Below are 24,808 nucleotides of genomic sequence, written 5' to 3'. Positions count from 1 at the left end.
AATTTCCAACAGACTATCTAGGCAAAGAACTCAACGCGAGAGAGAGAGAGAGAGAGAGAGAAAGAGTGTGAGAGAGTGTGTATATGTGTTGGATGGAGAGAACTAGGCCTTGTAGCGGTCTAGCCTCGGAGCTTAAAATAAACTTGTCGCTGCGCTGCTAATCAGATAGGGAAGCTAGCAATGGAGTTAAGGAAAGATATCATGCAAGATACCCTGTCTAACAAGTTCAAAGAAAAAAAAACAGAACCAAAACAAACAATAAAAACAAACAAACAAACAATAAAAACAAACAAACACCTTCCGTGTCTGAGCGGGTATGCTAAATAGCTCAAAGCTTAAACATGACCCTAACAACCATCTGAATAAGCTACAAATTAAAAATTTGCCCAAGTGCCTACTCAATGCGATGGAAGTTCTTTCTCCGATGTCCGCGCTGAGGGTCGCAGTCCGAGGAGAGGAGGTTAGCGGCGCGTTGCGTCCAACCGCGGCTAACGAAGCAGGGAGATGAAGGCCTAGCTGGCCCACGGTGCTTCAGGAGAAACCTCCGGTGATGCGTCGACGAGAAAAAGGCTGAGAGGAGCGAAGCTGTCCGCAAATGCCTCTTAGCGTGGAAAACTACTTAACTGTAGTTAAACTTTGCAAAGGTTTAGAATCAAAACCACTATATCGCTGAAACTTAGCGGGTCGTTCAAAAGTTCGGCCGAAACTAATTTGAACAGGCTGTTCTCAGACAATAGCGGTTAGTCTCAACACTGTAGGCGAGCGTGCCTACAGTCCGTCCGACCACTCCAGTAGTCAGAACATGAGAGAGCGAATCGAGGCGCTCTCGATACAGTTAAAGCAGTTCCACTTCACGTCACATCCGGGTGGAGCGCGCAAGGAAATTGTGGGATCGTTATAGGGGGCGCTGGCGAGTTACCAACAACATCAAGTCATGGGAAACTTCTGTCCATCTCCCACCATCCAGAGCCTTTAGTTCACGAAGGTAAAATACTCCAGTCTGGGCCCTCGGACCTCATCCCTCCTGTATCCTTCCGTAGCGCACAGAGAAGGCTATGAGTCGTCTGTACATCGCTGTGAGGAGAACGATGGCTGCCAGGACAAGCCCACAGATCAGACTGAAGGCCCAGCGAGGACCCAGGATGGTATAGACCTGAGAGACAAATACAGGACCCAGGGTCCGAGCGCCGCTGCCTGAGGCCGTCAGCCAGCCCATGTACACACCCTGCATGCACGCGCGCGCACACACACACACGTTTATGGAAAGAGAGAAATGACTCCTTTGCTGTAAAGCACTATTCGAAAACTTCAACACTGTTTCGTGCACTGAGCAATAAAGCAACAATACTAAATTCACTGAATCTGCATCATCACCACACCTGTGGTTTGGGTCCCAGGATCTTCGAGTACAGCGTGCAGGACATGACGTTGCAGGCGGGGTAACCGACTCCTATGAGGATATAAGATGTTAGGTATTGTGCCAGGTGGATGGCGGGGGTGAACTGGCACCAAATCTGATCTGAAGGGCATCCGGTCGGTTCCACACTACTGTTCGAGACCGGAGCACGACCCAAAACTGGCATGGAGCGGTTCTGAAGATCTGTGGAGCCCAGAAAGCAACACCGTGATGTTGCGACATGAAAAATATGTGCAATAACTTTAGAAATGTTATGAATGTTTCAAATATTATACATTTCGTTGTTTTATTAAATCGAGGAGGTATGTAAATTAGGGCTGATTGAAGAATGGATGGATGGATGTTACTGATCCCCAAGGGAAAATTCAGGGAAATATTCAGATCAGATATCACAGTCACGGCCAGTTAATTTCTGAAATTCTAAAAATCAAACTTTTTTGATGTATTTTTTAATTGCATCCTTTTGTGTCAATGAGGCTCAAATTAAATATGCCTCAATTTGAATAATAATAAATATGTCAAAGCATTTCAGTCTCAATGCTCTAACAAAAAAATATGAACAAATTATAAAAATAAAAGCATATTTCTTTACATATACTACAACTATGAAAAATTAAAATGAAGATTAGTATTCAAATTGTAAGAAAGTTATAATAATGGTGTAATATAATAAAAAGCGATAAATGTTCAAAATTAATAATATTGCTCAAAAAGTAGTAATGTCTTTAGACCAGTCTTGAATATGTAATTAAAATGTTTATTTCACTCTAAAGACACCTTACAAAGAAAGAGCATTGCAAAATGTTATTATTCCATCAGAACATTATATTTTAAATATTTAACAATTGTTTCTCTCTGACTGTGTTGTATAAAATCGAACACGACTCCAGCACTGATCAACAGTTGGAGAAATCCCTCGGGAATATCTTTCAAATTAGGAACAGGAATGAACATGTAAAAATCCATGAACGATAGAAATCTATAAACAGAAGAAAATGTTTGCGGAGTCTAACGGGCTTTTACAGATACACAGGGTTCCACAGGAGAGAAGCTTTTCAGGGATGCAGTTAATGGAATGATTGTGCTAAGTGGGCGGAGCTTAAAGCCTTAACTCACCGATAATACACCAAACACAGAAATAAACAATTTAGTGGCATTAACATTTTTTGACTACAGTGCAAGACAAAATACAAAAATTTCTCTGCAACGATAAAAATGTTAAGCATGAACAAAATCCTTTCTACCTGTAGAGTCTCAGCGTAATAAACTAAATGAAGGGAATTGAAATTAAAATGAGAGACAGAAGGAATTCCTCACCTGCCCACTGAATTTTTGGATACTGGTTTCCCCAAGGGAGCATGATAAAGAAGCCGATAAATATGATGGCGAGGCCACTGAAGAGCACCGGACGATCACCAAACCTGATGAAAGAGGGAAAAAGAATGAACTGCACGATCCTGTTTAACAATTAAAGAGCGCGTGCCGTCATTAAGCTTCTCTCCGGATCGTTCATGATCATTCTTTCCTAATACACACAGAGGAGCCTGCTGATGAGTGAGATGGAAAGAAATGAAAAGCAGACTTGTGTGAGAGTACATTTAATCAGTGGGACTGCAAAAAATCTGAAGGAACCACTTCCTGAACATACCGCATGGAGATCACCTTCACCAGGAGGAACACGATAATCGACTCGAAGCCAATGGCTGCCAGAATGATCCCATTGTACAGGATGGCTTCTTTCCTCGTCCACGCAAACATGTCCATTGATAAAGGAGTGGCTATACTGTGGAGAAAAATTTCATCATGATTGACATGATTATATTACAGTGTGTGCAACTAACTGAAATCTGTAAAACCACCAGGGCTTTAAGTGATCAAAGTGTCCTGAGAACAACTTCTAAATTTATCCGCAAGAACTGTACGCAATGGCTACTGATCAATCTGGTCCAAGTCCAAAGATGCTCGAGTCCAAGTCAAAATGAGTCCCAAGAGGTTCAAGTCCAAAGAGGTTTGTGTCCAAGTCAAGACCGAGTTCAAGAGGTTCAAGTCCACGTCCAAAGATGCTCGAATCCAAGTCAAAACTAAGCCCAAAGACATTTGAGACCAAATCCAAAAGATGCTCGAGTCCAAGTCAAGACTGAGTACAAGAGGTTCAAGTCCAAAGAGGTTTGAGTCCAAATCAAGAGGTTCAAGTCCACATCCAAAGATGCTCGAATCCAAGTCAAAACTAAGCCCAAAGAGGTTGGAGTCCAAATCCAAAGATGCTCAAGTCCAAGTCAAGACCGAGTCCAAAGAGATTTGAGGACAAGTCCAAAGATGCTCGAGTCCAAAGAGTGTTGAGTCCAAGTCAAGACCGAGAAACACTCTTGGTTACCAGGCAGCCAATGTCAATGCCCATTCCAATTGGATTTTGAATGAATTAAACCAATACCAGTTTCTGAACATGCTCAATTAATGATTTTGCTTTGAGGAGGAGTTTCTTGAGGGGGGAAGAAGAAGGAAAAAAAAAACCCCACCACAATATTTTTTTAAAGGCAGCTGGACTCAGTCAAGACGAAGTGGAAGATCTGGTGAGACTAATGGCCAAGACAGAGACAAGCCCGAGACAATAGAAAAACCGTCTCGAGTCCAGACTCGAGTACTACAGCCCTAATGAAAACTCTACAGAGAAATATTTTACAGAAAAAAAATCATTTATAGTTTAATTGATGAAACAGCATGTACTGTTAATGTTTTTAAAATAATTTTGTAGTGTAAAATCTAACCCAAATCCAGCAACATTTGCTGAAGTCTATGATCAATATGATGGCCTTTTTTTTTTTAATCAACTAACTGATGTCCAAATTATTTCTTGGCTAGAATACAACCTTGAGTAAGATCTTACTCTGTTTCTAATTTACTGTTTAAAAACAAACAGAAAACCCTTACGTTTCAAACACAGCAAAAATGAAGAGGACGACGAAGAAAAGGATGTTGGATGTCAGCACTGCGATCTGGTCGATATCTCCTTCCACTTCAGGAGGCACGATGAGTTGCTCTGTAAAGGTAAAAAACCACAGATTTTAGTCATGAATGACAAACGCTTTTCTAACAATCTTCCCAAAAGTCATTCTAATTTAAACAATGAGTGCAAACCCATGGTTTATGAATTAATGAAAAAGAATCCACAATGATGATGTGGGTGTATCCTGCAACAACACTGCTCAAATCATGAGTCTGAAGAAATTCTGTGTTTTATATCATGCTTCATCACCCTCTCAGTCTCCAGACCACCAGGAGGCAGCATGTATTATAATAGACAAGTTATTAGAATATGATTTATCGGTCAAGCCCAAATTTGTCCAATAGATAAGCCACATGAACAGATTAAACACATTCATGGACAGGGTGAAGTTTTCTGTAAAGAAACATTTCTTTAACATTTAGGGAAGGAGTCTCCAGTGCCAGTGCTTTGTACCATGGGAAAGTCTTTTGTGGGGTTTCTTGATAACATGAAAAGCTATGTTTTTTTTTTTTTTTAGAAATCTTATAAACTTCCAAAGAGATGATTTAAAAAAAAAAAGAAAAAGGGAGAGGTTGGTGGGGGGGGATGACTGTTTATAACTCCGATAACAAAAGAACACATGTATGTTCCACAACATTAAATGTACAGTTGAGGTCAGAAGTTTACATACATGGACATGAGTGAATGTCATGGTGATATCGAGATTTCAGTGATTTCTTTGAGCCGTTCTTTTTCTGTGGCAGAATAATTGTACATCATCCATCTTTAATAGAAAAAAACAAGAATTTAATGCACAAGTTTGAATTCATTTAGGGTTTTCTAAATAAGGGTCAAAAATTTAGATCCACCCACTTAAATTATTAATTCAGTGGTGCTGAAAGTTCCAAAACATCTTAACTTGCCAAGGTCTGTTAAAGGTGCCCTTCCACCAAAAATGTTTAATACTGGCTCTTTTTGAAATACCATAGCTCACTCCGAGTTGCATATGCATGCTGCATGTGAAAATGTAATTCTACTCCCATTCCCTGTATTAGCTTATGAAAGAAAATAGTCGGAAAAACGAGCGGATCTGAAAAAGCCATACGATCTTACATCACTTCGTAAATTAGTATTCATGGCCCCGCCCACCTTGGCTTGCGACCGCCCATGGGAAGGAAGTTCAGATTTAAGCGCGAGGAGAGAGAGCAGAGCCAGTGTTGCCAGATTGGGTGGTTATAAGTGCATTTTGGCGGGTTTTGAACATATTTTGGGCTGGAAAACGTCAGCAGTATCTGGCAACACTGAGCAGAGCCCATCTCGTCAGTAGCTAACGAAGAGCACCTAACAGCAAGTTGAAAACATGTCTGAACAAGTTCGTGCCTGTGTTATCTGTGGCAGTAACACATCAGCGTTGCATTTCTTGCCCAAGATAGAAGAGGCGAAGAAGAAATGGTTGGAACTTATCTTTGGAACACCACCAGCGAAGTATAATGCAGCGTTAGTACTGTGTTCTGATCATTTCAACCACAGTGACTTTTCAAACTTCGGTGCCTTCAGTCGTGGTTTTGCTTCGAGGTTGTTTTTAATCCCTGGATCTGTACCGTCAAGACGATCGACCACCAGCTCACAAGCTGTAAATAAAACATGAACTTTTTGTTTGAAGGTTTTTGTGACAAAATAGCATGTTCATATTCTCCACGTTAGCATGCATGACACGGTCACAAGCTCGGCAGGGATGAGAGTTTTCCACTTTTTCTGAGTAAAAAACGACCTTTTTATATTACGCCAAATCCGTTGAGAATTTTTTTTATTAATTTCGGGGGGTTGGGGTATGTTCCTTCATGCTGTTCAAACTTTATTAACTCCAACGATGTTTACACATTATTTGTAAGTCGCCATCTTTAGTCTCGTTTAATCTCGTTGAATGTGATGTAAAATTCGTGTTATCTACATTGTTCTTGGTCAAAACATCGATGTCGAGACCATAATAGCCAATCAAAACAGTTTTTACAAAGGCACCCACATTCTTTTTTTTAAGTCACTCGTTCATTTTATTCGTTTTTGTTCAGTAAAAACCCAAACATTTCTTGAATTTATTTTATTTCCTCGCGTCACACATCAATGACGTCAGCGCGCGGTATTTTTCCTTTTGCGGTTTGTTCCTTCCCTCTTGCCGTAGTAAGACACCCACATCCACTTGTTCTGACCCACTGGAGGTAGCGTCACAGTGCTGTTAGCCAATCAGAGGTAATGCGTTTACATGTCATGAATATTAATGAGTAAGAGCTGAAATCCCGTCGTTCTCCCGCCACCTGCTCCTCCACCAAACTAGAACAGCCTGAAACAGGAGCACCACAGCATTTTTTTCACCAAAACTGGCTCACAGGGCATTCATTCATACTAGAGACCACCGCCCAATTAATGAAAAAACGATGCAAGGAGACCTTTAAGTTCCTGTTCGTGATTGATTGATGACATCTGGTAGCTTCTCTGTGCACAACATAAAAAGGGTTTGTTTGACAGTTTGTTTGGATTGACCAACACACAGTACAATGGGAATGTCCAAGGAGCTCAGTGTAGATCTAAGAAAGAGGATCACAGATTTACACACTCAGGAACATCTCCTGGAGCCATTTCTAAACAACTGTAGATTCCATGATCATCGGTTCAAACAGCTGTACGCAAGTACAAGTTATTGTCCAGCCACTTTGCTGGAAGAAGATCCAAACTGAGCTCAAACCTCAGCTGAGAGGAAATCGGTTCAGATGGTCAGGAGCAACCCGGGAACCACCAAAACACAGACCTGCCATGAAGTGGAAGCTGCTGGAACACTACAGACCTACAGTCAAGCAAGTTTTACATCATCATGGATTGAGAAGCTGCCATTCAAGAAAAAGCCTCTGCTCCAAAATTGACACCTTCAAGTTCAACAGAAGTTCACAGCTGACCACATGGACAAAGAAAAAGCCTTCTGGAGGCAAGTTTTATTGTCAGATGAGACAAAGATTGAGTTGTTTGGCCACAATGACCAGAGGTACAGAGGAACACTGTATCAACTGTTAAACATGGTGGTGGTAGCATCAGGCTTTGGGGCTGTTTTCCTGCCAGTGGAACTGGTTCACTGCACAAAGTGGATGGAGTGATTAAGAACCTCAGAATTCTTCATCACAAACCTCAAACCATCAGAAACTTCAACAATTTGGTGTTCCAACAGGACAATGACCCCAAACACACATCAGAGCTGGTTGTGGAGGATAAAGCAGGGGAACATGAAGCTTAAAACAAGTTCTGACTGTGCTTAAAAGTAGGGTCCATGCCAGGAAACACAAGTTTAATTCAACTCGACCAATTCTGCCAAGAAGTGCAGTCAGATATCCAACCAGAATTCGACAGAAGCTCAGTGATGGAGACCAAAAGTGTCTGGTGAAGGTGAAACATTCTCAGGGACGTTTAACCAAATATTAGATGGCTGTATGAATATTTTTGACCCTGTGTTGATTTCAGGAAGCCCAAAATAAATTAAAATGTGTGCACCAACTTTAAAAAAAAAAGATGTTGTACAATCATTCTGGTGCAAAAAAAAAAAGAAATCCCAATATTGCCATGACATTCATATCCATGTATGTAAACTTCTGATTGCAACTATACCTACAAATGGATAAAAAAGGACATGTTGCTCTTTAATAAATAAAATGAAATTAAATAACTGCATAAATTGTTGAGGAATAAACAATGGTAACAGTAACTTCATTACACAGTCCATCACTGATTACTTTCCTCCAACAGCACAACACTGAGTGTTTAAGTCCTGACATATCACACTGAGAAAGGGAGGGGTAGCAAACATGTGAACTCGAACATTCACTTTATTATTTGTGATATTAAAAAAAAGCATCTGTGAAGCCGAACACTAAATATCTTGGATTATAATTTATACTTTTAGTGTCTGAAAGTACTTTGCAGTCAGCTGTATTACAAAATATGAGAAATAAATCAGTCCCACAATTCCACTCATGTTAGAGTTCTCTTGCTCTGGAAAATGAGATGAACATGTGTGTGTGTGTGTGTGTGTGTTTGCCATAAATCAAACTGGTACACTACCTTCTGAGACGTAGTTAATCGCTCTGATCTGGTTGCCATGGTCATCTACACAATGCTCCCTGTTAGAAATAAGCAAAATAAAACAAATAAATACAAACCCCATTTCCAGAAAAGTTGGGATATTTTCCAAAATGGAAAAAAAACAAAATTCTGTGATTTGTTCTTTCACATGAACCTTTATTTAACTGACAAAATTACAAAGAAAAGATTGTCAGTCGTTTTACTGACCAACTTAATTGTATGTTGTAAATATAAACGAAGTTAGAATCTGATTCCTGCAACACACTTTAAAAAAAAAAAAGTTGGGATAGAGGCAAAATAATACTGAAAAGTTTGGAGAATATTCAAGTAACACCATTCTGGAAGATTCCACAATAAGCAGGTTAATTGGTAACATGATTGGGTTTAAAAGGAGCAGCTCCAAAGGCTCAGTCTTTGCAAGTAAGAATGGGGCGTGGCTCACTGATTTGTGCCAAAATTCCTGAGAGAATTGTTCAGTTCAAAAAGAACATTTCTCAATGCAAGATTTTAGGTCTTTCAGAACCTACAGTCCATAATATTCAGGGAATTCAGAGACATCTCAGTGTGTAAAGGGCAAGGTCAGAAACCACTGTTGAATGGGCATGACCTTCGAGCCCTCAGGCGGCACTGCCTGAGAAACAGTCATGCTAATGTGACAAATATAGCAACATGGGCTCAGGAGAACTTCGGAAAATCGTTATCACTGAACACAGTCTGCTGCTGCATCCAGAAATGCAACCTGAAACTGTATTACACAACTGTATTACCATTTATCAATTCTATACAGAAACACTGCTGATTTCTCTGGGCCTGAACTCATCTCAGATGGACCGAAACACAGTGGAAACATGTGCTGTGGTCAGATGAGTCACATTTCGGCTTGTTTTCAGGAAAACCAGACATTGAGTTCTCAGTGGCAAAGATGAACACATCAGAGAAAGGTGTAGAACCAACATCTGTGACGGTACGGGGGGAGCTACATGCGTGTGAAGGTACATATTCATTTAGAGACATATTCATCAAGACAATGTCTCTTCCTGGGAAGTCCATGCTTATTTGAGCAGGACAATGCCACGCCTCATTCTGCACAGGCTACAACAGCATGGCTTTGTAGACACAGAGTGAGTGCGCTTGACTGGCCTGCTGCCAGTCCAGATCTGTCTCCTATTGAGAATGTATGGAGTATCATGAAGAGGAGACTCAGACAACGGAGACTACGGACTGTTGAGCAGCTGAAGTCTTGTATCAAGCAAAAATGGACAATAATCCCAACTGCAAAGCTGCAATGATTTGTATTCTCAGATCCTATACGATTAAAAAGTGTTATTAAAAGGAAAGGTGATGTCACACAACGGTAATAATTCCTCGGTCCCAAATTTTTTGCGTGTGTTTTGCAGGCATCAAATTCTAACTTCGTTTATATTTACAAAATACAATTAAGTTGGTCAGTAAAACTACAGAAAATATTTTGTTTGTACTTTTGTCAGTTAAGTCAAGGTTCACACGAATTAAGAAATTGCAGATTTTTGTTTTTATTGCATTTTGGAAAATATCCCAACTTTTCTGGAAATGGGACTAGTACATAAATAAACAAACAAAAACAGAAGTGTGTTTAAGACTGAGAAGCTTTTATTTAAAACCTTTCTTCCATTAACATGACTGCACTCAGATCAAATGCACAGTGTTACCTCAGGACGATAAAAACCAGCAGGATGTTGATGACGCCGAAGCAGGCTGCGAGCAGCGCCGGAGCCGTGTACATGTTAAACTTCAGGTAAATGATGTCCATGGTGAAGCCTTTCTCACCGATAAACGACAGACCTGCCTGAAGAGCTACAAACACACACCGTCCTTTTAAACTTCTCTCAACCTTCAGTATGCTTTTCATTCAACATAAAAAAAAGGCTCATAATACCAGATCCATCATGTGCTTTACCGTCCCAATCCAGAATATCTTACTCATACTGTACATATTTACTTGAGTGATTTCTCGGTACCTGGGCCAAGGATGAAGCCCAGAGCCTGGCAGGCGCTCATGTTCGCCATCGCGCTGGTTCTGTCCTTCAGCGATGTGGCTCCTGCTAAATAGGACCTCACGACAGCTACATTACCTGCAGGACATTCTTGCAGAGGTCAGTATCGAGCACAGTGCATCAGTTATGTCGCAATTCTTCTCTTTGTCATTTCTTTACCTGCTCCAAATCCAATGAGCGCTCGAGCCATGAGCATGTGGTATTTGTTGTAAGACGGAGGCAGGTACACATAAGAGTAGTACACGTTAGCTGCAACGTTGATAGCTATGGAACACACCAGCGGCTCCTTTCGAGGCCTGTGATTGGACCAAAGTCCAAACAGGGGCGACGCCACCATCTGTCCCAGGCTATACGCAGCCACAACCCAACCCAGAAAACTAGCATCTGCGCTGTCGTCAATCTATAAAATCACAAAATAACACAACGTCTAAAACAATCTGAAGAATCGGAGAGGTATTTAATTTAATTCTATTGAAAAACAGTGAGGATTTAGTTTCACACATTAGTAGTTCTGGAGTGCAGAACCATTTTAAAATATTTTCTACAAAAAAAAGTGGGCGTAACCACCAATAAGACAATGATTAGGAAAATGTTTTTAGAGAATATTTATCACATTCAAAAAACAGAAAGGCAAACTGTGGCAGCGGGGGCGTGGTCAAGCATCGGTCTGTGACCGGAGGGCAGAGTCAGGGAAGGTAAGTGGCAGAATCACTGCACCTGAGGTCTATTAACCTGTGTGTGTGTGTCTTCCCCAGTGACCGTGCCCTACTTAAAGAGAGAGCGAGAGCAGAGGGAGAGCTCTGTCCCCAACCAGACGACTTGTGTGTGTGTGTGTGTGTGTGTGTGGCTGGGAGAATTAGAGTGCGACTGAAAAGTGCACAATAAAAGGAGTTTGTTTTTTTTAACTTAATTCTGGCCTGACGTCCTTCTGTGCCCCACCCACTCATACGAACTGCCACAGTGGTGCCGAAACCTGGGAGCGGAGCACAGGAAAAGAACAGCCCCATGAAGTCCTCCCCCTTCACAGACCTGGTCCACGCCCTCGCCACGGCCCAGCAGAGCCAGCAACAGGTGCTAGTCGCCCTCCGGAAGGAGCAAGAGCACCGGTTCGAGGCCCTGGTGTTGGTGCAGCAGGAAGATCGACAGGCGTTCCGGCACCTCCTCACGTCGGTGGGGTCCACCACCTCCACCGCCGCGGACCCTTCTCCCCTCACCCTAACTAAGATGGGCCCGCATGACAACCCCAAGGCCTTCCTCACGCTCTTCGAGCAGGCAGCAGAGGCCTCGGGCTGGCCGGTGGAACAGCGCGCGGCGCGCCTCCTCCCCCTGCTAATGGGCGAGGCATAGCTGGCCGCACTACAGCTCCCCACCGACCGCCGGCTGGTCTACACGGACCTTCGCCGGGCCGTCCTCCAGCGGGTGGGGCGCACCCCCAAACAACAGCGACAGCGCTTTCGCGCTCTGCGCTTGGAGGAAGTCGGCCGGCCGTTCGCGTTTGGCCAGCAGCTTCGGGACGCCTGCTGGCAGTGGTTGAGGGCCAACAACTGCAACGCTGAGGGAATCATAGATCAGGTGGTACTGGAGCAGTTCATCGCCCGCCTACCAGAGGGGACCGCAGAGTGGGTCCAGTGCCACCACCCGGCGTCACTGGATCAGGCCATCGAGCTGGCGGAGGACCATTTGGCGGCTGTTCCGACAGCAGGACAGCGGACATCCTCTTCTTCCCTCTCCTCTCTCTCTCTCCCTCCTCTCCTCCTGTGTCTCGTCCTCGCCCCGTTCCCCCACTGCGGAGACAGGGGCCGGTCCCACCCCAGCCGGCCTGTCGCACCCACAGTGCCCTCCTGTTTTTCCCTTCTGTGTCTGTCTCTTCCCCCCCTCACGTCAGTGAGCCCCAGAGCGCCGGTGCAGAGAGGAAGCCCGGGCCGGTTTGTTGGCGCTGCGGGAAGCCGGGCCACCTCCAACAGCAGTGCTCGGCAATGGAAGCGGGCATGGTGGTTCGGATCCCCGACGCGCCAGGAGCCGCCCTCGATCGAGCTGGAGCATATTGCATACCGGTGAGTATCCAAGGGGATACATATCAGACATTGGTGGACTCTGGCTGTAATCAGACCTTAATTCACCAAAGCCTGGTGCAAGACGAGGCATTGGGGGGAGCACAATTGGTGAAGGTGTTGTGTGTGCACGGGGATGTTCACAGCTACCCTTTAGTGTCGGTCCACATTCTTTTCCGAGGGAAAAAAATTTAGAGGAAAGGCGGCAGTTAATCCTCGCCTCACCCACTCTATAATTTTGGGGACTGATTGGCCGGGATTCGGGGAGTTAATGAGCCATTTGGTGAAGAGTGGGTCCTGCCGTAGTTCAGCAGGGGGAGGTCCCAGTGTCGCATTGGCGGGAGCAGCTGTCACAGAGCCGTCTATGTCATCTCCGTGTCAGAGTGAGGAGCAGCAGGCTCCTCCTCCCTCTCTCGGGGAATCCCTCGCGGATTTCCTGTTAGAGCAGTCGTGAGACGAGACTCTGCGGCATGCGTTTGACCAAGTGAGAGTAATCGATGGTCAAACGCTCCAGCCAAACGCCACCCCGTCCTTCCCCTTTTTCTATTATGAAGGATAGATTATACCAAGTGACGCAGGACACTCAGACTAAAGAGCAAGTCACGCAGCTTTTGATTCCGAAGAGCCACCGGGAATTGGTATTCCAGGTGGCTCACTTTAATCCCATGGCTGGACACTTGGGGCAGGATAAGACACTAGCCCAAATAATGGCCCGGTTCTATTGGCCAGGGATTCGCGGCGATATCCATAGGTGGTGTATGGCGTGCCACGAATTCCAGTTAGTAAATCCAGCGGCCATTCCAAAAGCGCCTTTGCGCCCTCTCACATTAATTGAGACCCCATTTGAAAGGATTGGGATGGATCTCGTCGGGCCATTACAGTAGAAGGGCCACACGAGGGTACCACTTTATTTTAGTTCTGGTGGACTATGCAACCCGATACCCGGAAGCAGTGCCTCTTTGTAATATCTCAGCACGCAGTATTGCGGAAGCGCTCTTCCGCATCATCTCCCGAGTCTGAATCCCGAAAGAGATTCTGACTGACCAAGGCACCTTGTTTATGTCACGTACACTGAACGAACTGTATGGGTTATTAGGAATTAAGCCGATCCACACCAGCGTTTATCACCCACAAAACGGATGGTTTAGTTGAATGGTTCAATCGCACCCTCAAAAATATAATTAAAAAATTTGTAAGCGAGGACGCACGTAATTGGGATAAATGGCTCGAACCCTTGTTATTTGCAGTGCGAGAGGTCCCACAAGCCTCCACGGGGTTATTCCCGTTCTAATTGTTATATGGGTGTAAGCCGCGTGGCATTCTAGATGTGCTGCAAGAAAATTGGGAGGAGGGACCTTCACCAAGTAAAAATGAAATTCAATACATTATTGACCTGCGTGCAAAACTCCACACACTCACACACCTAACCCAGGAGAATTTGCGGCAGGCCCAAGAACGGCAAACTCGCCTGTACAACAGGGATACGCACCTTAGGGAGTTCGCACCGGGAGATAAAGTACTCGTACTGTTGCCCACATCGAGCTCCAAATTGATCGCCAAGTGGCAAGGACCCTTTGAGGTCACACGGCGAGTCGGGGACGTCGACTACGAGGTGAGGCGAACGGACAGGGGTGGGGCACTACAGATTTACCACCTCAGTCTGCTCAAACTCTGGAATGAGGAGGTCCCCATGGCGTTGGTGTCGGTGGTTCCGGAGAAGGCGGAGCTGGGGCTGTATGTTCAAAAGGAAGCATTGGCATCGCGTACCTCTCCGGTCCCCTGTGGAGACCACCTCTCCCCGACCCAACTCGTGGAGGTTGCCCAGTTGCAGACCGAGTTTTCGGACGTGTTCTCGCCCCTGCCTGGCCGCACCGACCTCATAGAGCACCACATTGAGATGCCCCTGGGGGGTGGTAGTGCACAGCCGCCCTTACAGGCTACCCGAACACAAGAAAAAAAGTGGTTCAGGAAGAACTCAAGGCCATGCTCGAAATGGGCATCGTCGAGGAGTCCCACAGTGACTGGAGCAGCCTGGTGGTCTTGGTACCCAAGGCCGACGGGTCGGTCCAGTTCTGTGTAGACTATTAAAAAAAAGTCAACGCGGTGTTTAAATTCGATGCGTACCCAATGCCTTGTATTGATGAGTTGCTCGATCGACTAGGCACGGCTTGCTTTTACTCGACACTGGATTTGACAAAGGGTTATTGGCAGATCCCCTTGACTCCATTATCCCGAGAAAAAACGGCCTTTTCCACACTGTTCGGCTGACACCAGTTTGTCACACTTCCTTTTGGGCTGTTTGGGGCGCCCGCTAGGTTCCAGCGGCTGATGGATAGGGTCCTCCACCCCCGCGCCACCTATGCGGCTGCGTACCTCAATGATATCATTATCTATAGTAATGACTTGCCGCGGCACCTGCAACACCTGAGGGCCGTCCTTAGGTCGCTGAGGCGAGCGGGTCTCACAGCCAACCCGAAGAAGTGTGCGATTGGGCGGCTGGAAGTACGGTATCTGGGCTTCCACTTGGGCAACGGGCAGGTGCGTCCCCAAATTAACAAGACAGCAGCAATTGCGGCCTGCCCGAGGCCCAAGACCAAAAAGGGGGTGAGATAGTTCCTGGGGCTGGCTGGCTACTATCATAGGTTTATACCTAATTATTCGGACATCACCAGCCCGCTGACTGATCTCACTAGAAAGGGGGCACCAGATCCGGTCCAGTGGACGGAGCAATGCCAGCAGGCTTTCTCTGAGGTGAAGGCTGCACTGTGTGGGGGGCCACTGTTACACTCCCCTGACTTTTCTCTCCCCTTTATGTTACAGACAGATGCGTCGGACAGGGGGCTGTTTTGTCCCAGGAGGTGGAGGGGGAGGACCGTCCAGTGCTGTACATCAGCAGGAAGCTGTCGGTGCATGAGGGGCGCTACAGCACCATCGAAAAAGAGTGCCTCGTGATCAAGTGGGCGGTCCTCGCCCTCCGTTACTACATGCTGGGACGCCCTTTCACCCTCTGTTCGGACCACGCGCCCCTCCAGTGGCTCCACCGCATGAAGGATGCCAACGCGCGGATCACCCGTTGGTATCTGGCACTCCAACCCTTTAACTTCAAGGTGATCCACAGGCCGGGGGCGCAGATGGTCATGGCGGACTTCCTCGGCTGCAGGCCGGACGGCCGCCCGGCCTGAGTCGGGCAGTGGGGGTATGTGGCAGCAGGGGCGTGGTCAAGCGGCGGTCTGTGACCGGAGGGCGGAGTCAGGGAAGGTAAGTGGCAGAATCACTGCACCTGAGGTCTATTAACGTGTGTTTGTATGTCTTCCCCAGTGACCGCACCCTACTTAAAGAGAGAGCGAGAGCAGAGGGAGAGCTCTCTCCCCAACCAGACGACTTGTGTGTGTGGCTGGGAGAATTAGAGTGCGACTGAAAAGTGCACAATAAAAGTTTTTTTTTTTTTTTAACTTAATTCTGGCCTGCCATCCTTCTGTGCTCCACCCACTCATCCGAACTGCCACACAAACTTTCTTAACTTTTGAGATCAGGACTCAACAAATACGCGATTTGACCATTTTTATTACATGTAATATTCATGGCAGTTTTTCAAAGACATAATTTCTCTTCAACACATTTTGTTTAAACAGAAATGTAATTTCCTACACTTAACATTTTTTTTTAATTTCTGCTACATCTGCATTCTTTGCATCTTCATATTTTAAAAGAGCAGTGAAAACTTCCTTCATAGTAAATAATTAGGCTTTGTTCCTTTTATTTATTTTTTATTTTATTATTTTTTAATGTTTATTTTTTCAACATTATTGTTATTTTGTCATTGTCATATTCATCTCATCTCATTATCTGTAGCCGCTTTATCCTGTTCTACAGGGTCACAGGCAAGCTGGATCCTATCCCAGCTGACTACGGGCGAAAGGCAGGGTACACCCTGGACAAGTCGCCAGGTCATCACAGGGCTGACACATAGACACAGACAACCATTCACACTCACATTCACACCTACGGTCAATTTAGAGTCACAAGTTAACCTAACCTGCATGTCTTTGGACTGTGGGGGAAACCGGAGCACCCGGAGGAAACCCACGCGGACACGGGGAGAACATGCAAACTCCGCACAGAAAGGCCCTCGCCGGCCACGGGGCTCGAACCCGGACCTTCTTGCTGTGAGGCGACAGCGCTAACCACTACACCACCGTGCCACCCCATTGTCATATTCTTTTTCATATTATTTATTAGAATATCTTACCAACTGTTTATTTAAATGTAGTTTTTCTGATCTGTATTTTATTATAATGTGTGTATTATTTACATTTTTCCAGAGCCATACTGAAAATCATATTGTATGATGCAGGTCTTCTGAATAAAGATCTGTTCTACTTCATACTCATTCTAAGGGTGTGCAAACTTTTGCACTCCGGTATCTGATGGAATTACCAATAGCAAATGCTTAAAAAAAATTCACAAGAACAAACACCTGATAATTTCTCTTTTACTTTTTCCTTCACTTCATCTTTTTTTGAGCAGAATTTGTAAACACTTTAAATTTTATTAAGAATCAATCCTCGATTATTACACACACACACTCTTTACCTTACGTAGATAAGACCATATGGACGTGATGACGATTGAGAAACCTGGAGAGAATATTACACTCGTTAAATAAACAAATGAAATTTAAATATGTAAATTTAACATGAATAATCAGTTTAATATCCTGAAAGGTGAGCAATAATCTTCAAAACTAGCATTGTGTTTATTTATTTTTTTTAAATCCTTCACTGCTAAAAAAAAAGGCTGTGTTTAAAAAAAATTAAATAAATAAATTTTATATAAAAACATACTATGCACATTACTAATGCTACATGCTTGGGCAAAAGTTTTGGTGCCCCAGCAGACTGTGAATTCAGTCCTCTACTAATTCCGACCCACCTGCTAGTTCTCAGTGTTATACGGTAGCTAGTTTCCGAGACATGTAAAGCCAGCCAAGTGGTTCTTTTCAAGCCACTGAGTCACGGGGTGGTATAACACACTCGCAGGAAAGTGCTATCTACCCTCTTCTACATACACAAGCTCACAAATGCCTGTGATTGAAGATGAGAGATAAAATATGCCCCTTCTGCCCAGACAACATGGTAAATTTTTTGCACTCTTCCATGGTATTGTGAGTTCTCATTTGAAATTTGGTGTGTGGAAAAGTTTTGGCACCCTATCGGTCACTATTTAGCAGATATCACAGCCTCTAAATGTTTCCTGTAGCCTGTTAACAGTCTTTAGGTTCTTGCTTGAGAAACTTTTGCCCACTCTTCCTTAGAGAACGCTTGTAGTTCAGAAATATCAGATTAATGGGTGGGGGACTACATTCTAAACAGATAAACACTACGATGTGGAGTATTCCCCTTTTCTTTTGTGAAACGAGTCTCTGAGATTAGACATGTGCGCATAGGATGGAACAAAAAAAATTGCTGAGTCGTAGCTCCTTCTAACTAGTTTGTTTAAATATATTGGAAAAACAGGCAAGTAAATTTGTTCAGAAATATGACAATTCCACGGAGACGTCTTTATTTATGAACTGGGTGATGTAGTGCTGACCATGCTGACATTAGGCCACGCCTACTTTCATATAACTCTGGATATACATAAAAATATTTATGGAGTACTAAACGCGTACAGATAGGAGCATAACCTTACAGTCTGAGTGTAAACTGGTGCAGTAGAATATCTCTGTGTATAGAGACGTTTCTGTTACAGTGACATCAGAGTTCATGAGAACAGGAATAAGTTCACACTCTCACCCATGCTGCTGAGGAACATGGTGAAGTACATGACCCTGATGGACCTCCACTGGCTCCTCTCGACATCCTGTACGCTATAACAAGATGAAACACTATCGTTTATTATACACTCACAACTTCTTCATTCAGCCCAGATTACAAACACACCCAATCGATCCTGGTCTAACCCGGACTCCAGACACATCAGTAGTCCCCTTTGTGTCATCCAAGCCGTGGTGTGTTAATCCACATTATGTCCACACTTGAAGCATAAAACACGTCGTAAAGGAAATTTCAAACCAGTATCGGATTAACCCCTTCACTCGGCATCACGCCTGTGCATCTCTAAAATGAGACTGCTGAGAAAATCCAGCAGCAAAAATGACGTTTTCTGCATATAATCAGTGAAGCATCCAAACAATTAGGAGTTAATGATTAGTAATTTTCTCAGGGAGTTCTCAGACTTCGAAACGTGAAGTGTCAGCCAGGTGTCAGTGCCGCCATTTTAAAAACTGTTTTCCAAACAAAGTATTGCACAAAAACGTGTTTAAATGGCGATTACTGCCTACTTTTTTCAAACTTTCCTGATTGCCATCAAAACAAACAAAACTTACGGCTTGATTACGTCAGCATTCGAAAGAGGGCGTGTGCGTCTTTTGACAACGTTGGCAGATGTTGGTCACTTTGATTTCCGCTGTACGTTTTACTTCCGTCCTACGATGTCTTGCACAGGTCTCAACGAATCTCGTTTACAGCCATCACTTTGACGTATGGACTGATATATTACAGAGCATATTTCAAATACTCAGAACTTGCTATAGCAGCGACAAAATAGTGATAAAAAATGCATTCCTATATTTAATAACATGAGACAAATAGAATGTTGATAATTAAAAAATTGCCTTCATTTCTCCTTTAATCGACTTGTCCAGTCGGAGCAGCAGGGAAATTTTTCACTCGTCCTAACCACAACCTTTATATTCCAATGTATTTACTAGTTCAATAAAAGGAATGTGATTAAAACACTATCAAAAAGCAGGTATAGTTTTGACAATCAAGATGCGCTAATGATTTATAATTTTTCAATAAAACTCAAACTTTAACTGTAACAATAAACAGAAACTATCCAAAGCCCCATTATGGTGCGTGTGCTGTTAGAACCCATTACCTGATCTGCAGGTGAGTTGGGATTGTTGTGTTTTTCACTTTCTTTCAATGAAATGAAACAGAAAGAAAACGAGTTGGACATGATAACAGGGACAATCATGTTGTGAATGAAAACAAACCGTAAGAGTTCGGCTTTTACTGTCGTAAAATTCCCCTGAAATATTTTACCACGTGTGATGGTTAATGTGAACTATACAAAAGAAAAATACAATGAAAGTCCAAAAGAAATGAAATGTTCACCACAGATATTTATTTTATTGAGCTTGCCATTTCTCCTATTTCGATGAAAGTCTAATAACCTATAATTAGATATTACACCGTGGTTATTTTTATACACACACTTGCTATATTCGACTTCCCCAGAATTTCGTAAATAATAACACGGCCGGAACGCTGAGGGGATTCAACTGGCTTTATTGGAACTTTGATATAACTCGTGAATAATTCCTATAAAAATGCTGATTTTCAACTAAAGGCTCGTCACACTTATTCGGCATTAGCAGGAATCAAGCAGAACCAGCCGGAATGAAAAATTTTTTCAAAATTCGTGCCACGTTCAGGTGGGAATTTCAAACAGCTTTGTAAGAATGCCGTTCAAAAACTTAGAATGTGCTTCGAACCCACCTCGAATGATTCTTGCACATTCCGGGTGTATTAGCTTTCGAATGCAGTTCAAATGTAGTTGGAACACAGTAGGAATACCTAGAATGCTGTTAGAATGCAGTAAGAATATTAAGAATGCGCTTCGAATGCCATATGAGTGCGGTTCAATTGCCGCCTAAATACCACCTGAAGTCTGGTTGGAAGGTGCCTCGAATGCTGTACGAATTCACCACAAATGCAGTCAGAACGCTCCCAGAATAGCCGCCGAATATGTTTCGAATGTCTAAGAATTCAAAGGGAATGCAGCTCGAATACTTAGAATGTACTTCGAATATCCCGGAATAGCCGAAGAATTTTCATTCTGACGGCATTCTGGCTCATTCCGCCTCTAGTGTGACTACCCTATAATATTCAACTCAGACAAGCAGATGCGGATTTGATCAAACATTTGGTTGTCTCGGACAGTCAGACTACCATTAATGTGGAGCCCTGAATAAGATTTGCTCCACCAGAAAATTGAGCTTACTCTAAATTACAAACAGAATATAAAACAATTTCACCGTCAACCAGAGGCGCTGCTAGAAATCTTGGGCCCTATGAAAGATTACAATTTAGGGCCCCCCGGTAAAATTTTTCAAGCGCAAGCAACTGAATTTGAAGTCTGTTTTTGGCTGGCACTTCTATTTTGCTACGCATGTGATCAGCTCCCTAGCAAGTTTAGGTGATACAATTATTTGGTATATGAACATTTTCAATGCAGAACTGTCAGAATGAGACTGAATAGACTGTTGTCTTAAAATGAAAATTCCATGATATATAAGGAAGATATATATATATATATATATATATATATATATATATATATATATATATATATATATATTTTTTTTTTTTTTTCTTTTATGAGCAACTATTATTAGGCCACTCAGTAGCCTATGGAGTTCATTCAATCCAAATGTTTGTGTTGAGAGAAACTGCATGCATCACTGTATCAGTATGGATTTATAACATTCTGTATGCACATTAGGCCACCCATTTTTTATCTTTAGGTTCACGGATTTTTTCAACATATTTTTGATGATGTCGGTTGAAATAAAAATACAAGTGTCCTTGTCCAATTTTTTTTTTTGCATGGCAAAATTTCAATGTCGGATTAAGATGATAAAATAATTTAAATTCAAGAGACACATTTTACATACATACATACATACATACATACATACATAGTGTGTGTGTGTGTGTTCTTGTGTATAAGTTTATAATACGGACTAGCATTCCAGTACTTACTTCTCTGAAGGTATGTGGTCATATGACCGTTGAGCTCTCATAAGCACATCGAAGGCTGATACGTTCGTGCTACTTGATTCGATAGGACTCTCTGCGGCACCATCCTCTTCTAATTCCACAGTCAGATACTTGCAGCCAAAATCATGAACTAACGTTATCGCAGGCATATTCGGCATCGCACTCATTACATCACCGCCTTCTTTCTGCGAACCAAAGATCGTTTTGATCTTTTCATTGTTTACTTTCAACGCTTGAGAGACGAAATCGCCCACGTTTTGGTTAGTGAGACAGTGAAAAGACTTTTCTTGACCACACTTTATGCTTAAGTACAGTTGAGGCGATAGCTCGGAATCCATGCTGTCAGCGTCAGCCATGGTCAGCACGAGGTTGACACTGTAGTAAAGCGGTCATAAATACCATAAAAACATTCAAGTGAATACTCAATGTCATAAATAGTTTCGTTTTCGGACTCGGCTGAAGTGGATATATATACAACACACATTGTCGTTTGTATTTGCAATTCTAATACTTTTTATTTAAAGAAATATGACCTAGTACCAGAGATACAGTGCTGTTACAAGAAAAATGTGTGACTATTTTTTTTTTACATTTCTTTTTGTACATTTCGGCGGTAAAAATAAAAATACGCGCAGACTTTTTATTTTTCTAGCGGTAGTATTTAATTGCCGTCGGCGGGTCCGTGATCCGAAAAATCTAAAATGAGTCGCCTTATGGATACTCCAGCGCCCTCCAGCAAACATCAATAATCAGGATTACAAAATGCATTCCTTTGTTTCCTCCATTTATTGACTTATTGTATGTAAATCAGCCAATCCCTTTTCATTTTTTCTCTGCCATTTGCTGCTTTGGTGTACTTCAGATAATCTGGAAATGGCTTTCCCTCTGAATCTTTGGGCATTTGTTTTTCATTAGTAAAAGCTAATTTTCTGTCAATAGTTGCCCTGTCACTATCACTTAAATTAGCTGGCCACAACCCTGGATCAGCAGACCGTCTGATTCTGCATGCAGCTCAGTCTCTGCAGCGTCCCTCAACTCAGCCTGTTCCTTACTCTTCACTTCTGCTGCTGCTTCCTGTAGGTGCAATTGGTCTTAAGTGATCAATCTAATTAAATCAGTCTCATTAAATCAGTCTCATTAATTAATACCATTAATTTTGGTGCTTAATAATGAATTACCAAACAGCTAAATTATGGTATATTCCAAATTATTATGATCGCTTACCATATTACACAACTCATATGCACCTTGGAATTCTTTTGAGATTGGATGACTTCAAAGAATATTGGGCACAACAAATACACAGTTTCAATAATAATTGAATTTATTATAACAAAGATAAAAATGAATAATAGCAGTTGAAATCTTCAGCAAACAGTGAGGTATGTGTGTGCAGAGGCGATTCTAGGGTCTGGTGGAGCCCCAAGCAGAAATATTCGAGTGTCTTCCTCTAGCTGCGTTGGTCCCAGCCTGATAACGACGGTGGTAGTTATTTATCTGCTGCTAGGGCTGACCAATCACACTGTATGGGCATGCATGGCACACCGTGCGGTCTGTTGGAGAGCCAACTTAAGTTAACTAACTTTGCTGTCAAATTAAACCAGGCAGTGACTGTAGTACAGTCATTAAAATCAACAAAAGAAAAGTATAGCCATGCTAACGCGAGTGAAACTAGACTAGCACCATTATATAGCACTACATCATTCATTATTATTTCGACTGACTTACCACTGTCTTGCTTTCTTCTCTCCTCTTCCTCTTTTTTCTTTTTTCTTTTTACATTCCTGGGTGGATAGCTCCTCTTCATTTTCTTCTTGACGTTGTAATTAGAAGAATAGCTGGTTTATGTACGACAGGCACAATTTTCTATTTGCAGGTTAATACGCACAATGACTTTTCAAAACGCAAGTGTCAAATCTCGACTCTCTTTCGCCACCTAGTGGATCAGGGGCCCCAAGCAGCTGCCTGCCTTGACTGGTGACAAGATGCGCCTCTGTGTGTGTGTGTGTGTGTGTGTGTGTGTGTGTGTGTGTGTATGTGTGAGGCCTCATGGCCTAAACAAAAAGGTTAGCCTAGCTTGCTAACGAGACAAAAGAATTAGCCGTGTGTGGCGAGCTAAGGCCCAAGAATCCTACCTCGTGGAGTTAAGAACAAAAGGTGTGTGTGTGAGTGTGGAGGAGGGGCCGCCACGTGTTCCCTTGAGACAATACAATTAGCCCTGGATGCTAATGAGACAAAAGAATTAGCCGTAGCAGCTAATTCCACTGAAATATTGATGAGGTCAAAATATGTGTAATAATGAAATTAAAGTGTTAGAAAGGAATAGAGAGAGAGAATGCAACCTATCTATTAAGCAATTGAGAGATCAACACAAATAGAACAATAATCAATTCAACACCGAGTGTCTACAGTGTACACAATTAAACCGTTCCTGAGTTTAAATTCACACTACTTAATAAAACTAATTCCTAAGACTAGTCTTTATGCCCAAAATGCCAATCTTACGTCAGTATCTTGCCTTGACACAAGATTATGAGGATGTTCCGAAACTTTCGGAGTCCACAGGAGCACGTGAGTCGCTTCCGTGAAGACGCAGAGAATTTCTTGGTCCAACGCTTCGTCGTTAGTGAAAAGTCTCTGATCAAACAATGTGCACGGCGCTTTAGTTAGAAGGAATCCGGTCGCTTCTAACTTTAAATGAACTGCTTTGGGCGGCAGTCATGACGTCACTTCTAATACGAAGAAAACCGGTTATAATTCAGCCAAGAAAAGAGCGCAGCTCAAGTAGTTCTACCGTGGCCAATGGCAAACAAAAGAGAGCACGCTAAATTTTCTTCTTGCAAAGCAGAAGTCGTGATTTCGGACGGTCCGATGAGAGAGTGCCTCTTTATGTCTGTTCCCGCGTGGTTACAGAAGCCAAAGAGGAAGTATGGTGGATTTCCGGGTCACTTATGGGATCGTGGAGGAAGTGACGTAGGTGATCCTGCCCAGGCGTGATGTAGGTCAACGCGGAAGTTGGTTGATGGGATCTGTAGTTTCTTAAAGGGACTGTGGCATTGTACTTACATTCCTCATCATCATCACCTGAGCTGCTGTTACTCGCCCTCTCCTCTGCCTGCATTTGAACACCTCTGGCCTCCTCTCTGGCTGCTGCATCATTGCCTGAGGAGGGCCCTGCCTCTGAACTATCCATAATGTGCATAATGCAGAATCTGTTATAAATCCACTGAGATACTACTGAGACAGTAATGCATGCAAGTTCTCTCAACACATGAACATTTTGATTGAATGAACTCCATACTAAGTTACATAAGAATAGTTGCTCATAAAAGAAATGTCTTTTCATTTTAATG

General features: G+C 43.1%; 1 protein-coding gene across 1 annotated transcript; it reads right to left on the bottom strand.

The window, feature by feature from the left end:
* Nucleotides 1-931: 931 nt before the first annotated feature.
* LOC132897911 (major facilitator superfamily domain-containing protein 8-like) lies at nt 932-21,493 on the bottom strand. The gene is made up of 12 exons (XM_060939183.1): nt 21,438-21,493; nt 18,402-18,475; nt 17,200-17,243; nt 10,715-10,955; nt 10,520-10,633; nt 10,211-10,355; nt 8,502-8,560; nt 4,346-4,454; nt 3,066-3,200; nt 2,735-2,838; nt 1,380-1,600; nt 932-1,225 (listed from the first exon to the last, which is right to left on the bottom strand). The coding sequence occupies exons 1-12, from the start codon at nt 21,476-21,478 to the stop codon at nt 1,016-1,018; spliced, it is 1,497 nt and encodes a 498-aa protein (XP_060795166.1). The 5' UTR covers nt 21,479-21,493; the 3' UTR covers nt 932-1,015.
* Nucleotides 21,494-24,808: the final 3,315 nt, after the last annotated feature.

This window comes from Neoarius graeffei, chromosome 14 (genome assembly GCF_027579695.1).
Source record: "Neoarius graeffei isolate fNeoGra1 chromosome 14, fNeoGra1.pri, whole genome shotgun sequence".
Lineage (NCBI taxonomy): Eukaryota > Metazoa > Chordata > Actinopteri > Siluriformes > Ariidae > Neoarius > Neoarius graeffei.
This window is presented reverse-complemented; position numbering and strand designations above follow the sequence as displayed.

Coding starts and splice junctions, on each gene's coding strand:
- LOC132897911 (XM_060939183.1), bottom strand. CDS start 21,478: ATGAGAGCTCAACGGTCATATGACCACATACCTTCAGAGAA. Junction 10,634..10,714: donor GCTCATTGGATTTGGAGCAG/GTAAAGAAATGA, acceptor AATGTCCTGCAG/GTAATGTAGCTGTCGTGAGG. Junction 8,561..10,210: donor CTGGTTTTTATCGTCCTGAG/GTAACACTGTGC, acceptor TATTTCTAACAG/GGAGCATTGTGTAGATGACC.